At 44.5% G+C, this 13,856-nt stretch overlaps 1 protein-coding gene across 1 annotated transcript; it reads left to right on the top strand.

Moving 5' to 3' along the window:
- Positions 1-1,110: 1,110 nt before the first annotated feature.
- On the top strand, positions 1,111-3,919 carry LOC125524551 (WAT1-related protein At5g47470-like). Its single transcript, XM_048689585.1, has 6 exons — positions 1,111-1,594; positions 2,493-2,609; positions 2,710-2,947; positions 3,028-3,189; positions 3,338-3,489; positions 3,605-3,919. Exons 1-6 carry the CDS (start codon positions 1,329-1,331, stop codon positions 3,747-3,749), a joined length of 1,080 nt encoding a protein of 359 aa, XP_048545542.1. The 5' UTR covers positions 1,111-1,328; the 3' UTR covers positions 3,750-3,919.
- The last annotated feature ends 9,937 nt before the right edge of the window (positions 3,920-13,856 follow it).

Below are 13,856 nucleotides of genomic sequence, written 5' to 3' on the forward strand. Positions count from 1 at the left end.
CAAAATGTCGTTGATGAAATAAGAGAAATGTGGCCAAAGAAAATACATACGGGCATCAGCCGAGCCGTGACGGACCAGATGCATTGGATGCACGGCCAGCGTATTAAAAAAAACAGTCTAATACCGTCTCATTGCTCTACTTGAACGGATAAAATTCACACAAAATAGACGTCCACTTGAAATGGTGCATTGAAGTTGGCCTAATAGCTGATACAGAACTTTCCAAGAGGTACAACTATGGGGTATTTGTTTTCAGGGACTTTTTTAAATAGGGACTAGAAAAAATCCTTCTTAAAGACTTTTTTATCAAACGGGGGAGACTTTTTAGGGACTAAACTAGATATTTGGGACTAAATGAAGAAGACTCTTAAGGAAAGTCTTTTTGAGACTTCTCCAACAATGCCCCTCCATGCATCATTGACCCGCCACTCCATGATGTTGTGTGATTGTTATTTTTCTATATACTAGGGACAACATGGTCATTTAATAACCTTTAGAAAGGGACTAGGGATTTTTTTAGTCTCTAGAAACAAACATGAAAAAACTTTTTAGAGACTAAAAACTTTTTGATTGAGACTAGAAAAAGTTCTAATATTAGAAAACCAAACACCACCTATATCTCTGCCAACGCGTCGTAGGCGCAGTTGAAAAATAAATCAGATCCAAAAGGACAAGGCAAACGATGAATGGCGACGGTCTCTGCCCATTGACCTTATCCGCTCTAGAAGACCCGCGCGTAGCAGCTTCTCTGATCGTCACACGTGTCGCCCATCTGCCCGTACAGGGGCCGGCCGGGTCCCATGCCTTCCTGTCTGACCGAGCGGCAGCCCGCAGTCCCGAACGCAATTGGCTACGTGCGGCCATGCATGCAGCAACGATCCACACGTCGGCGGCCAGCGCCAGGGTGGAGCCGCCTCCCTCAGACGTGTCACCCGCGTACGAAGCACAATTTCCTAGGTGGACATTGAGCCTGACACTCCAAAATCCAACTTCTCGTCTTTCTTCTCCATCGCGGTAGTAAAATCTTTCCATCCTACGTAAATTTTAGTAGCATTTTCAGAGAGTCCAATATATTGAATTGGTGCTACTCGGGGAAGACTAGAATAGAATCTGCCTTTAACCAACTCTTGTCCATCGGTGACTTTTTCTTCTTCGCACGATCGAAGATGCAAGAATGTATACCAGCGCTATATACACACCTTTCTCTCTCTCTCTCTCTCTCTCTCTCTCTCTCACATAACTAAGGTCCTCGGCATATATCTTCCTGAGCTTGCGTACACCGCAGCAGCTGACTGATCTTTGCCGGCCGGCGGAGCAGGTAGACGAAGATGCTGGGCGGCGGCGTGTCCTTCTCCTTAGGCGACGTGCTGACCATCTGCGGGCTGCTGGCGGTGCAGTGCATCTTCGGTCTCTACATGATGTTCCTCAACCGGCTACTCGTGGCCGGCGTCCCGTCGCTCTTCATCATCGTCGTCGCATGCGCCGCCTCCTCCGTCGTCGTTCTCCCCTTCGCCATCGCCCTCGAGAGGAAGAAATGGCCCAAGCGCTGGAGCCCCGTGTTGATAATCCAGCTCGTTATGATCTCCCTTGGAGGGTGAGAAACAAAAGTGAATCAATCGTAACCTTCCACACATATATACTAAGAGCTTATCATTTGCAGTCCATCTTTGCTTTTTTTTTCTTGCGAGAAGTTCATCTCTGCTCTTGATTGATAGCTAGACAGTCTTCATCATAAATGCTTCAAATAAAGTTGTATATATAGTAGTGTACTAACTGTTTATTTTGATAGATTTATATTTGCCAACAGTTATAGGTTTCAAAGTATTAAAATACTTAGAGTGAATTCCATTTTTACCTTGTAGTTGTACATTTGTGACACATATTACCCTATTTAGCGGAACTTTTATCGAAATGTCAGATTTTGGAGACTTTTAACACGGTTTTACCCAGTTTTACATTTTGTTTGTTTATGGTCGATAGGATCGGCATGTTGCGTCATTGATTTGTAAAAAGAACTGTAAGGATCGGAGGGCATCATTGGCGATCTTGTCCAAGCTTTTCTTGTCTATCTTTTCCACTCCTTGTGGCCGTCTACATGTTTCTGGATACAGGGCGTCACCTCACACCTTACCTGATGGACACGCATCAAAAAACAAGGGTCCAAAGATTTCAAAAAGGGTATTCTAGACGAATTTTCACTGGAAGGGGTAATTAGTGTCACAAATGTATAAATATGGGGTAAAAAGTGGAATTCACTCAAATACTTAAGATTTTCGTATATTATTATGTTCTGCAGTTATCTGCAGTTCTCTTAATCAGTTAACTCGGATCAAGTAAGCCTTCACCAAGTATTTATGATGATGATCGACATTTACCCCTAGATGGTTACTTGTCCATAATGTCCATAGTTCATCAAATGCATTGGTGTAAAGATTCAGATACTACCAAATGCTGGCAATCGGTTAACAAAACATTTTTTGTTCTTTGTGTAGGGTATCAATATACCAAGTCTTGATGATGCTCGGCGTCGAGCGGACCTCACCAGCGATCGCCTCGGCCATGCCCAATCTTGGCCCTGGCTTCATCTTCGTCATCGCCGCCTGCCTGAGGTACCGAACCAAATCCTTAATAAGGGAAAAACAACACATTGTTAACTTTCAGACTGACCAAGTAGCTCAACAACTAGAGACTCTGCTAATATATATGCAGGTTTGAGAGATTTGAGTGGAAGTGCAAGTACACCAGAGCAAAAATCTTGGGTACGTTGGTATGCATAAGTGGAGCAATGTGCGTGAGCTTCCTGAAGAATCCGGATCCCGGCACAGTGCCAGAGTCCGTTCCCAGGGACCAAGAGTTGTCTGGCATGAAAATCGACAGAGACTGGGTCCTTGGCTGTGTGTACCTGCTCACTGGAGTCACGGTCTTCGCTTGCAACACTGTCCTGCAGGTGCACGCTGATAAGATAAACACTAGTCATAACTGTGCCATTTTGTTAGAATTAGAGCTGAATCTGATGTGCAAATGTAGGCTGCAACCCTCAAGAGGTTCCCGGCGCCGCTGTCCATCTGTGTGATCACCGCCATGATGGGATCGATCTTCAGCGCCATCATCCAGGTCATCATGGACGGCAAGCTCGGCGCGGGCACTACAGGCAACATCCCCAGAATAATCGCTGAAATTGTGCTCGTGGTACATACTAGTAGTAGTACATTTTTGATTCAATCCATATTAATTGTGGCTGATTTAGTACAAGTCGTAGACCCCATGATCTCAGCAATAGTATGTGACACTGACGTCGTTGTAACCTGCACTGAAAATAGTGTCAATGCTGGTGCAGGGAGGTGTGGTGATCGGCCTGTGCACGACGTTCCAGGTGTCGAGCATCGGCCGCAAGGGGCCTGTCCTGGTGTCCATGTTCAGCCCGTTCCAGACCGCGTTCTCGGCCTTCATCTCCTTCATCTTCTTTGGGCAATGGATCGGCACAGGGTGGTACGTACGTACATCTTTGCCGGCCATGCACCCGCGCCGCAAGGAACAGTATGTCAATGCGTAGCTGCATTTGGTGCACTGACATCAGCATTGTCATATTCGTATTTCGTTGCAGCCTGGTGGGGATTGCGCTCATGTTTGCGGGCCTCTATGTGGTGCTATGGGCCAAGAACCGGGAGGACAAGATGTTCGCCGAGCTTGCGCTGCCGTCTGACTCTGACGCAACTGAATCTGATATCGAGAGGCCATTCTTGCAGTGATGGGTTGGGCAAAAATCAAAATCGCTTGCTTCCACTACTGGCTAGACGCCGTAGGAATCTACACAGATCCTATCTACTGTTTGACTTTCTTTTGCTGAGATATTGTTTGGATTTTGGAAAACTCAAGTTATTTTACAGCTCGCTGAGCGAAGGCCAGTACTCTCGCTTTACCTCGTTATAAGTGTCAACGTTCCTTCCGACACACTTGCCGCCTTGCTTTGAATATTACTCCCTTCTTTCTAAATATATACTTCCTCCTAAATATATACTTCCTCCGTTCGAAATTACTTGTCTTGGAAATGGTTGTATCTAAAACTAAAATACGTCTAGATACATTCATTTCTACGACAAGTAATTCCGAACGAAGGGAGTACATCTCTTTTTAGAGATTCCATTTTAAAATTCTACACTCTAAAATTCTTAGAACCCTCGAGTTTTTAAAAGCTTGCATGTGCTCGGAACAAATAGTTGTATGTAAATAGACAGAAACAAATCAAACATATTTATTAAACATGTACATGTGTTGTATTTTACCTGGTCACCAGATGTTGTTCCTTTTTTACACGATCTCAACTGACACCAGGCCTTGCATGCCACTTGTATAGGGCATTTGATTATCTCTCTTAAATATACAGGACTCCTTTGTCCCATTATGTAAGACGTTTTTTAGCATTAGTGTAGTGTCAAAAAAGCCTTATATTATGGGACAAAGGGAGTACCTTGTAACTCTCTTTGATCGACACGACTCGATTCAAAAAACGTCTTATATTATAAGACAAAGGAAATACATTGTAACTCTCCTTGATCGACATGACTCGATCATTATTTGGTCTAGCTTGGTATAGGGCATTTGATTATCTCTCTTAAATATACAGGACTCCTTTGTCCCATTATGTAAGACGTTTTTTAGCATTAGTGTAGTGTCAAAAAAGCCTTATATTATGGGACAAAGGGAGTACCTTGTAACTCTCTTTGATCGACACGACTCGATTCAAAAAACGTCTTATATTATAAGACAAAGGAAATACATTGTAACTCTCCTTGATCGACATGACTCGATCATTATTTGGTCTAGCTTGGTATAGGGCATTTGATTATCTCTCTTAAATATACAGGACTCCTTTGTCCCATTATGTAAGACGTTTTTTAGCATTAGTGTAGTGTCAAAAAAGCCTTATATTATGGGACAAAGGGAGTACCTTGTAACTCTCTTTGATCGACACGACTCGATCCAAAAAACGTCTTATATTATGAGACAAAGGAAGTACATTGTAACTCTCCTTGATCGACATGACTCGATCATTATTTGGTCTAGCTTGGTATCAGTTGCCTCCATGGTTGAGCATGGCCAACCCTTCTCTGCTGCCATACACTCTTCCTCCTCTTTGTCCATGTCCTGGGCCACCTCTTCATCCCTCTCTTAGCCTAACTCTTCGAACCTCCTTTCTGGTATCTTCTATACTTTTCTGGTGGGCCAACCATGGCGCCTCCTCTCTCGATGCCCCTCCTCAGGCTCTTTGTGCCCCTCTTCACCAGCTTCACCCTATCAGCCGCCGTTGCCACTCCTCCTGCCTCTCGCCGCAGCAATTTTCTGGGTGATCACATCAACTACAAACTTGACCCCGCCCGGCATAACTACCAGAAGTGGAGAATTTTCTTTCTCTTCATCCTCCTCAAGTACCACAAGTGGCACACTTTCTTTCTCTTTGTCCTCCTCAAGTACAACGCCCCAACCACGTCTGACAGGCACCGCTGGCCTTCCCTGATGATCTCTGGTGTGTCACTGATGTCCATATTGCCCTATGGATCTACTCTGCGGTCGCTGACTCTCTACTGGACCTGTTTCCCATGGAGGAAGACACCATCGTGTATCAGCTCTAGCGCCGTCTCCACGACTACTTCCTTGCCAACCACTGCGTAAAGCACATGCGGCTCAACCGACAATACCGCAACCTGAATCAAGGTGATCTTCTTGTCGCCGAGTACGCCCGATGCCTCAAGGTGCTTTGTTGACGGGCTTGATGACATTGAAAAGCCCGCCTCAAATGTCAATCTCACCATGTAACTCCTCCATGGGATCGACTGGTGCCTTGAGACCATCCATGTCATCCTCGACGACATCGTGCCCCTCCCGCATTCGACATCGTCCTTTCTCGCATGCTTCTCGCGGAGGAGTCACATGCGCAGCGCGCGGTGGATGAGAGCACCTCTACTCTCAACCTCACTACTAGCGGCTCTCTTAGTGGTGGTGCCGATCGACCGCGCTGGTGATCCTGCGGCAGCCTGGGCACGGCAATGGCAAAGGCCCCAGCATCAACAACAACAACGACAACATCGCCAACAGTGATCGCAGCCGAGGCCTTGGTCGTGACCCTAGCTGCGTTGGTCGCCGCAACTCGCAAGGACGCGGTCCCGTGCAACACCATCAGCCGTTCATGGGGTACTTTGCCCCATATTTCATGGCCCTTACCTCTCCACAGGGTGCCTAGGTGCCCCTCAATGCAGCCGGCGTCCTCGGGCCTCGCCCCGGTAGCCACACCCATGTATACTCACTCATGTAGCCGGCTCCTCCGGGTCGTATGCTCCACCGTGACCCTACCAGCCTGCTCCTCAGTCTTGGGACCAGCCCGCCATGATGAGCGCACGGCTTCCCCAACCATGACTTTGAATGGTGCATGGACACCAGAGCGTCCTCCCACGTCACCGGCAACCCTGGTAATTTAACCTTGCTCTATTGTTCTCTAAAGCTTGCTACTACTAGCATAATTTTTGGTAATGGTCACCACATGCTGATCACCACCATTGATTCCACCACTCTTCACCCCCACAATTTCACCCTTCATGATGCCCTAGTTTCTCCTTTTGTCGTTACCAATTTTATTTTTTTGGAAGTTTACTATTGACAATTATGTAGTGGTTGAATTCTTTCCTTTTGGCTTTGTTGTGAAGGATCTTCGGACCAGGAAAATCGTCATGATCTCTAGTAGCACCTGTGACCTATACCCATTCCTCAGCAACGATTTTCCTCGACGTGTTGTCCTTTCCGCGACTACATCTTCCGCACCATCGTTTGGGACACCATAGAAGCTCCTCTCTAGCTCATTTAGCTCGTGGTTTTCTTCCTGATTGTAATAGAACTCACACCTCAGTGTGCGAGGCTTGTCAGTTAGGTCATCGACCAACATCTTGCTTTTCCTTAATCTCGTAGCTTTACCACTGCACCGTTTCAGCTTATTCATTGTGACTTATGGATCTCCCCAGTTGTAAGCTTTTCTGGATTTCAATATTACTCAATAATCTTGGATGATTACTCACATTACTCATGGTCTACTATATGCCACACCGACTCTTTCTTACAACCGAACCCACATCACAAATTTCTCCCATACCACACTCATAAAAATCAGCATTGAAGCCTAATTACCACCAGGAAATGTTAGAGGAGTATAATGCTTAATTGAAAAATGGAAGTTGGTCTTTGGTTGCTAAGCCTGCAGGTGTCAACGTGGTGACGGGATTTCTCGTCACAAGTGAAGGAAATATGCCCTAGAGGCAATAATAAAGTTGTTATTTTATATTTCCTTATTCATGATAAAGGTTTATTATTCATGCTAGAATTGTATTGATCGGAATTCTAAATACATGTGTGAATACATAAACAAATACCGTGTCCCTACTAATCCTCTACTAGACTAGCTCGTTGATCAAAGATGGTTAAGGTTTCCTAACCATAGACATGTGTTGTCATTTGATAACGGGATCACATCCTTAGGAGAATGATGTGATGGACAAGACCCATCCGTTAGCTTAGCATAATGATCGTTTAGTTTTATTGCTATTGCTTTCTTCATGTCAAATACATATTCCTTCGACTATGAGATTATGCAACTCCCGGATATCAAAGGAATACCTTGTGTGCTATCAAACATCACAACGTAACTGGGTGATCATAAAGATGCTCTACAGGTATCTCCGATGGTGTTTGTTGAGTTGGCATAGATCGACATTAGGATTTGTCACTCCGAGTATCGGAGAGGTGTCTCTGGGCCCTCTCGGTAATACACATCATAAGCTTGCAAGAAAATGACTAAGGAGTTAGTCACAAGGTGATGTATTACGGAATGAGTAAACAGACTTGCCAGTAACGAGATTGAACTAGGTATGAATATACCGACGATCGAATCTCGAGCAAGTAACATACCGATGTACAATGGGAATCACGTATATTGTCATAACGGTCCGACCGATAAAGATCTTCGTAGAATATGTAGGAGCCAATATGCGCATCTAGGTTCCAATATTGGTTATTGATCAAAGAGGTGTCTCGGTCATGTCTACATAGTTCTCGAACCCGTAGGGTTCGCACACTTAACGTTCCATGACGATATAATATTATATGAGTTATGTGATTTGGTGACCGAATGTTGTTCGGAGTCCTGGATAAGATCACAGACATGACGAGGAGTCTCGAAATGATCGAGAGGTAAAGATTGATATATTGGACGATAGTATTCGGACGCCAGAAGTGTTTCGGGGGTTACCGGGTACTTATCGGGTCTCCGGAAGGGGTTCCGGGCACCCCGGGCAAAAGATATGGGCCTTATGGGCCAAGAGGGGAAATGCACCAGCCACGAGGGCTCCCCATATGGGACGGACAAGGTGGAGAAGGAAAGGGGAAGGAGGAAAGGAAAGAAAGGGAATAGGAGCCCCCTTCCTTCCCCCTCCCCCTCTTTCCTTCCCCCTCCGACAAATAAGGCAGGGGGGTGCGCCACTTGGGAGGACCCCAAGTAGGATTCGGCCTACTTGGGGCGCCTCCTGGCAGCCTCCCCTCTCCCTCCCACCTATATATATGTGTGGGGGGGTGCCCTAGCATAGAACAGACAATTTGTTTAGCCGTGTGCGGCGCCCCCTCCACCCTTTACACCCCTAGTCATATTCTCGTAGTGCTTAGGTGAAGCCCTGCGAGGATCACTTCACCATCACCATCACCACGCCGTCATGCTGACGGAACTCATGTACTACCTCAATGTCTTGCTGGATCAAGAAGGCGAGGGACATCACCGAGCTGAACGTGTGCAGAACGTGGAGGTGTCGTGCGTTCAGTACTTGATCGGTTGAAGCGCGAAAAAGTTTGACTACATCAACCGCGTTGAAAAATGCTTCCGATTACAGTCTACGAGGGTATGTAGACACACTCTTCCCTCGTTGCTATGCATCTCCATGGATAGATCATTGCATGTGTGTAGAATTTTTTTTGTTTTCCATGTAACGATTCCCAACAGTGGCATCAAAGCCAGGTCTATGCGTAGATGACATGCATGAGTAGAACACAAAGAGTTGTGGACGGTGATAGTCATACTGCTTACCACCAACGTCTTATTTTGATTTGGCGGTATTGTGCGAAGAAGCGGCCTGGAACAACCTTACATGTCCATGCACATGAGTCCGGTTTCACTGACTGACATGCAACTAGTTTTGCATAAAGGTGGGTGGCGGGTGTCTGTTTCTCCAACTTTAGTTGAATCGAATTTGTCTATGGCCGGTCCTTGAAGAAGGTTAAAACATCAAACTTGATGAATCGCCGTTGTGGTTTTATGCGTAGGTAAGAACGGTTCTTGCTAGAAGCTCGTAGCAGCCAAGTAAAACTTGCAAGAACAAAGTAGAGGACGTCGAACTTGTTTTTGCAGGGCATGTTGTGATGTGATATGGTCAATATATGGTGTGATATATGTTGATGTATGAGATGATCATGTTCTGTAATATCAACAACCGGTAGGAGCCTTAGGGTTGTCTCTTTATTGTATGAAGTGCAAGCGCCATGTAATTTCTATACTTTATCACTATGTGTTAGCGATGGTTGTAGTCGCAACAGTTGGCGTGACGACCTCGACGCAACGACGCTATGATGGAGATCAAGGTGTCGAGCCGGTGACAATGGAGATGTTGAGGATGCTTTGGAGATGGAGATCAAAAGCACAAAGATGATGATAGCCATATCATGGCACATTTTTGATTGCACGTGATGTTTATCCTTTATGCATCTTATTTTGCGTAGAACAGCGATGGCATTATAAGATGATCCCTTCACTTAATTTCTATATAAAAGTGTTCTCCCTGAGTATACACCGTTGCTACAGTTCATCGTTTCGAAACACCACGTGGTGATCGAGTGTGATATACTCGACGTTCACATACAATGAGTGTAAGACAATTTTTCACATGCAAAATACTTGGGTTAAACTTGACGAGCCTAGCATGTACAAACATGTTCTCGGAACACTGGAGACTGAAAGGTCGAACATGAGTCATATAGTAGATATGATCAACATAGAGATGTTCACCATTGATGACTACCCCATCTCATGTCATGATCAGACATGGGTTAGTTGATTTGGATCATGTATCACTTAGATAACTTGAGGGATGTTTATTTAAGCGAGAGTTCTTAAGTAATTTGATTAATTGAACTTAAATTTATCGTGAACTTAGTCTTGATATTTTTTGCATATCTATGTTGTAGATCAATAGCTCGCAATATAAGCTCCCCTATTTTTGATATGTTCCAAGAGTTGAAGTTAATATTTCAAGATGCTCGGGTTGAGAGATATGTGTAAGTGCATCTAGTGCCCCTTAGTGATTTTGATGTATTGAAGACTTATATGTTAAGGGACTGATGTGTTTGTGAGTGTACACAGGTCTATAAGTCTATGATGAGTTTGATATTTCAAGATGCTCGGGTTGAGAGATATGTGTAAGTGCATCTAGTGCCCCTTAGTGATTTTGATGTATTGAAGACTTATATGTTAAGGGACTGATGCGTTTGTGAGTGTACACAGGTCTATAAGTCTATGAGGAGATTGATATTTACCGAGAAAGTCGACCCCTAAAAATGAAGTTCTTCGATTGAAGACTTTGGATTTCTGAAGGCTTTCTCAAGACTTTGAAAGTGAAGAAATTGGTGTGACCATGAAGACACGGTATTCATTCGAGGAACATGAAGCGTGAAGACTTTTGTTTTCGTAGTTTCTTTTTTGTCTTTCTTGAGTCATAGGAAACACCGTACTGTTAAAGGGGGTCGAGGAAATACTAAGGAAAAGTTTCCAAGTGATGCTCAACTCAAAATCCTACACCTACCAATCCCTTCAAGTGAAGCCATTGGAAATCTCATACAGTTCAGTCAATTTCTTCAGTGACAGAGATGAAGTTCTTTTGGTATCTGAGGAATTTTTTCTGACTGAGGAGTTAGGAATTCGCCAGTGCGGATTACCTACAAGTGAGGAACATGATAGCCATGAGGAATTTGATAGTCAAATTTCCACCCGTTGCTGTGCTACGCGTCCCTGTCCCAAAATATCTACCCATCTAACGGTCATATCATTGAAGGGCATTTATGTCTTAGCATGTCGGGCTGCTCCCTAGGCTATAAATAGCCGCCCCTACAACCACTAGCTGGTTGGCTGCTCCAAGAGAAACTGACACTTGTCATTTGAGAGCATCCCATCCTCTGAGGACTTTGATCGAAAATCATCAAGTGAGGAAAACCCAAACCCAAACACCTACAAACCCAAAGTGATTGAGCGTCACTGAAGAAATTGATCATGCGTGGATCCGACGCTTGTTACCTTTGAAGACTGTGCGTCTTCCGGACGGTTAGGCGTCATGATCTAGAGCATCCAATAGGAAATTGTGGATCGCCGAGTGACCGAGTTTGTGAAGGTTTGGAAGTCACCTAAAGACTTACCATGAGTGATTGGACAAGGTCTGTGTGACCTTAGTTCAAGGAGAATACGGTGAGGACTGTGTGTCCGGGACTGTGTGTCCTCAGGTATAAATACCTAGCCGCTCCAACCAGACTACTGGTTCTATTTCCTCAACTCTTCCACTTCCTCATTACCGTGTTGTTTGCTTGTTCATATCTGTTCGAAGACTTTGACTGAAGACTTTCTCAATTTCCCCAGTTCAATTTCTCCAGTCAGTTTGTCTTCATCCTGTTTATCCTGTGTTTATGCTTTTTGTACTCTGTGCTTGTATTCATTTCATAATGATGACCATGCTTATGTTCTGTTATGTTTGCATCTGAGTACTTATTCCGCTGCAAGTAGTTATTCTCTTAGGAATTTCCTCACCCTAAAATTCCTAAGTGAAGAATTCATAAAAATCACCTTTAGTCGACTTAACGCACTTTCAATTGGTATCAGAGCAAGGTACTCCCTTGTTCTGTGTGATTTTGGCTTAACCGCCTGGAGTTTTAGTTATGTCGACCGCATGTATGATCAAGGTTTCTGCTGGGTGTCCTACCTTCGATGGGATGGACTACCCCTACTGGAAGAATAAGATGCGCATGCATCTTGAGGCAATTGACAACGATCTCTGGTATGTTGTGGAAAATGGCGTTCCCTCTGTCACTCCTACCATCAATGCTACTGATGTGAAGAGATTCAAGCAACTCGACTCTCAAGCAAAGAACATCATATGTGGTCATCTGAGCAAAGGGCAGTATGGCAGAGTGAGTGCTTGGAGACAGCAAAGCTTATCTGGGACAGGTTGTCCAAGGTAAATGAAGGAGTCTCAACACAGCGTGACTCTCGAGTTGACGTTCTTCGCAATCTCTTCAACCGCTTCAAAAGACTCGACAATGAAAATGTTCAGCAAACCTTCGATCGCCTCACTGACATCTCAAATGAGCTTCAAGCACTTGGTGCCACTGACATCACCGACCATGAGGTGGTGAAGAAATTGCTGAGATCGCTTGATTCCTCATTTGATACTCTGACATTGATGATACAAGAATGTGGAGACTATACGTCACTTGATCCCATTGATATCCTCGAGAGGCTAAACACTCATGAGTTCCAGCTTGCTGAGAAGAGAGATCTCTATGGACCAAGCTATGGCAGATCACGAGCTCTGAAGGCCAAGGCAGTGTATCAATCTGAAGGTGAAGATTCTGGTAGCAGCCTTGGAGATCCTGAAGAACTGAGCCAGGAGCTAGCAATGCTCGTGAGGAAATTCCAAAAGTTCTCAAGACGTGGTCGTTTTGGAAAATCCTCAATAAGTGATGACTTAAGATCAGATTCCTCATCCCGTGATTACAAGAAGAGACTCCGTCACAAATGCAAGAAACCCGGTCACTACATTCACGATTGTCCTCAGTGGGAAAAGGAATCAAAGAAGAAGAAGTACAAGGACTACAGTTTTGATGATTCAAATAAGAAGAAGAAATCTTCAAAGTCCTCTTCATCAAAAACTTCAAGGTCTTCATCTCACAAGAAGAGCAGCTCCAAGAAGGATCGGACATTCATTGGCGAGGAAATGGACTCTGAGGCTGAATCTGACGAAAATGAGGAAGAGGAGGAATCCGAGGAGTCAGAGTCTGGTGTGGGGAGCCTGGCCCTCGCTACCGCGTTCGTCAGCAAGTCCATCTTCAACTCTGAGAAAAAGGACCTCACCAACAGTACTGACGACGGGGATGATGACTACGCTCCCACCTATTGCTTCATGGCAAAGGTTCAAAGGTACTCAAATATCCCTCCTCTGAATCAAGTGAGGATGAATCTCATGAAAACCTCAAACCTAGCTATTCTAAACTTGCTAAGATTGCTGTGAAACTGCAAAAGGCTCTTGAAAAAGTTCAAAACATGCTAGATAAAAGCGATGATATGTTGGGGGAGGAAATGGATCGCACGAAAATTTTGACTAAAAATCTTCAGAGACTTCAGTCCAAGTTTGACAATCTTTAGAGTCATCATAACACTCTCTTATATGATCATGAGAAGCTTTCTTATGAATTTCTTCAAAGAAAGCAAGATCTTGAGCAGTTAAGAGTGAGTTATGAAGATCTTCAGAAGGAGCGTGATTCATTACTTGCTCAACAAATCAACGCTACTCAGGAAGAATTTATTCCTCCATGTTTGAAATGCATTGAATGTGAAACTGCTAATTCTTCACCTGAATGTTCAAATGCTTCTATTGCTGCAAATTCTTCAACGGTCTCTGCTATCACTAATTCCTCATCCGAGGATGCTGCTAGTATCACTGACCATGCAAGGCTGAAGGAATTGTATGTGGCAGGCATGTACAAAAGCCTTAAAGGGCATCATGCTCTTT

This window comes from Triticum urartu, chromosome 7 (genome assembly GCF_003073215.2).
Source record: "Triticum urartu cultivar G1812 chromosome 7, Tu2.1, whole genome shotgun sequence".
NCBI lineage: Eukaryota > Viridiplantae > Streptophyta > Magnoliopsida > Poales > Poaceae > Triticum > Triticum urartu.

Coding starts and splice junctions, on each gene's coding strand:
- LOC125524551 (XM_048689585.1), top strand. CDS start 1,329: ATGCTGGGCGGCGGCGTGTCCTTCTCCTTAGGCGACGTGCTGACCATC. Junction 1,595..2,492: donor GTTATGATCTCCCTTGGAGG/GTGAGAAACAAA, acceptor TTCTTTGTGTAG/GGTATCAATATACCAAGTCT. Junction 3,190..3,337: donor TCGCTGAAATTGTGCTCGTG/GTACATACTAGT, acceptor ATGCTGGTGCAG/GGAGGTGTGGTGATCGGCCT.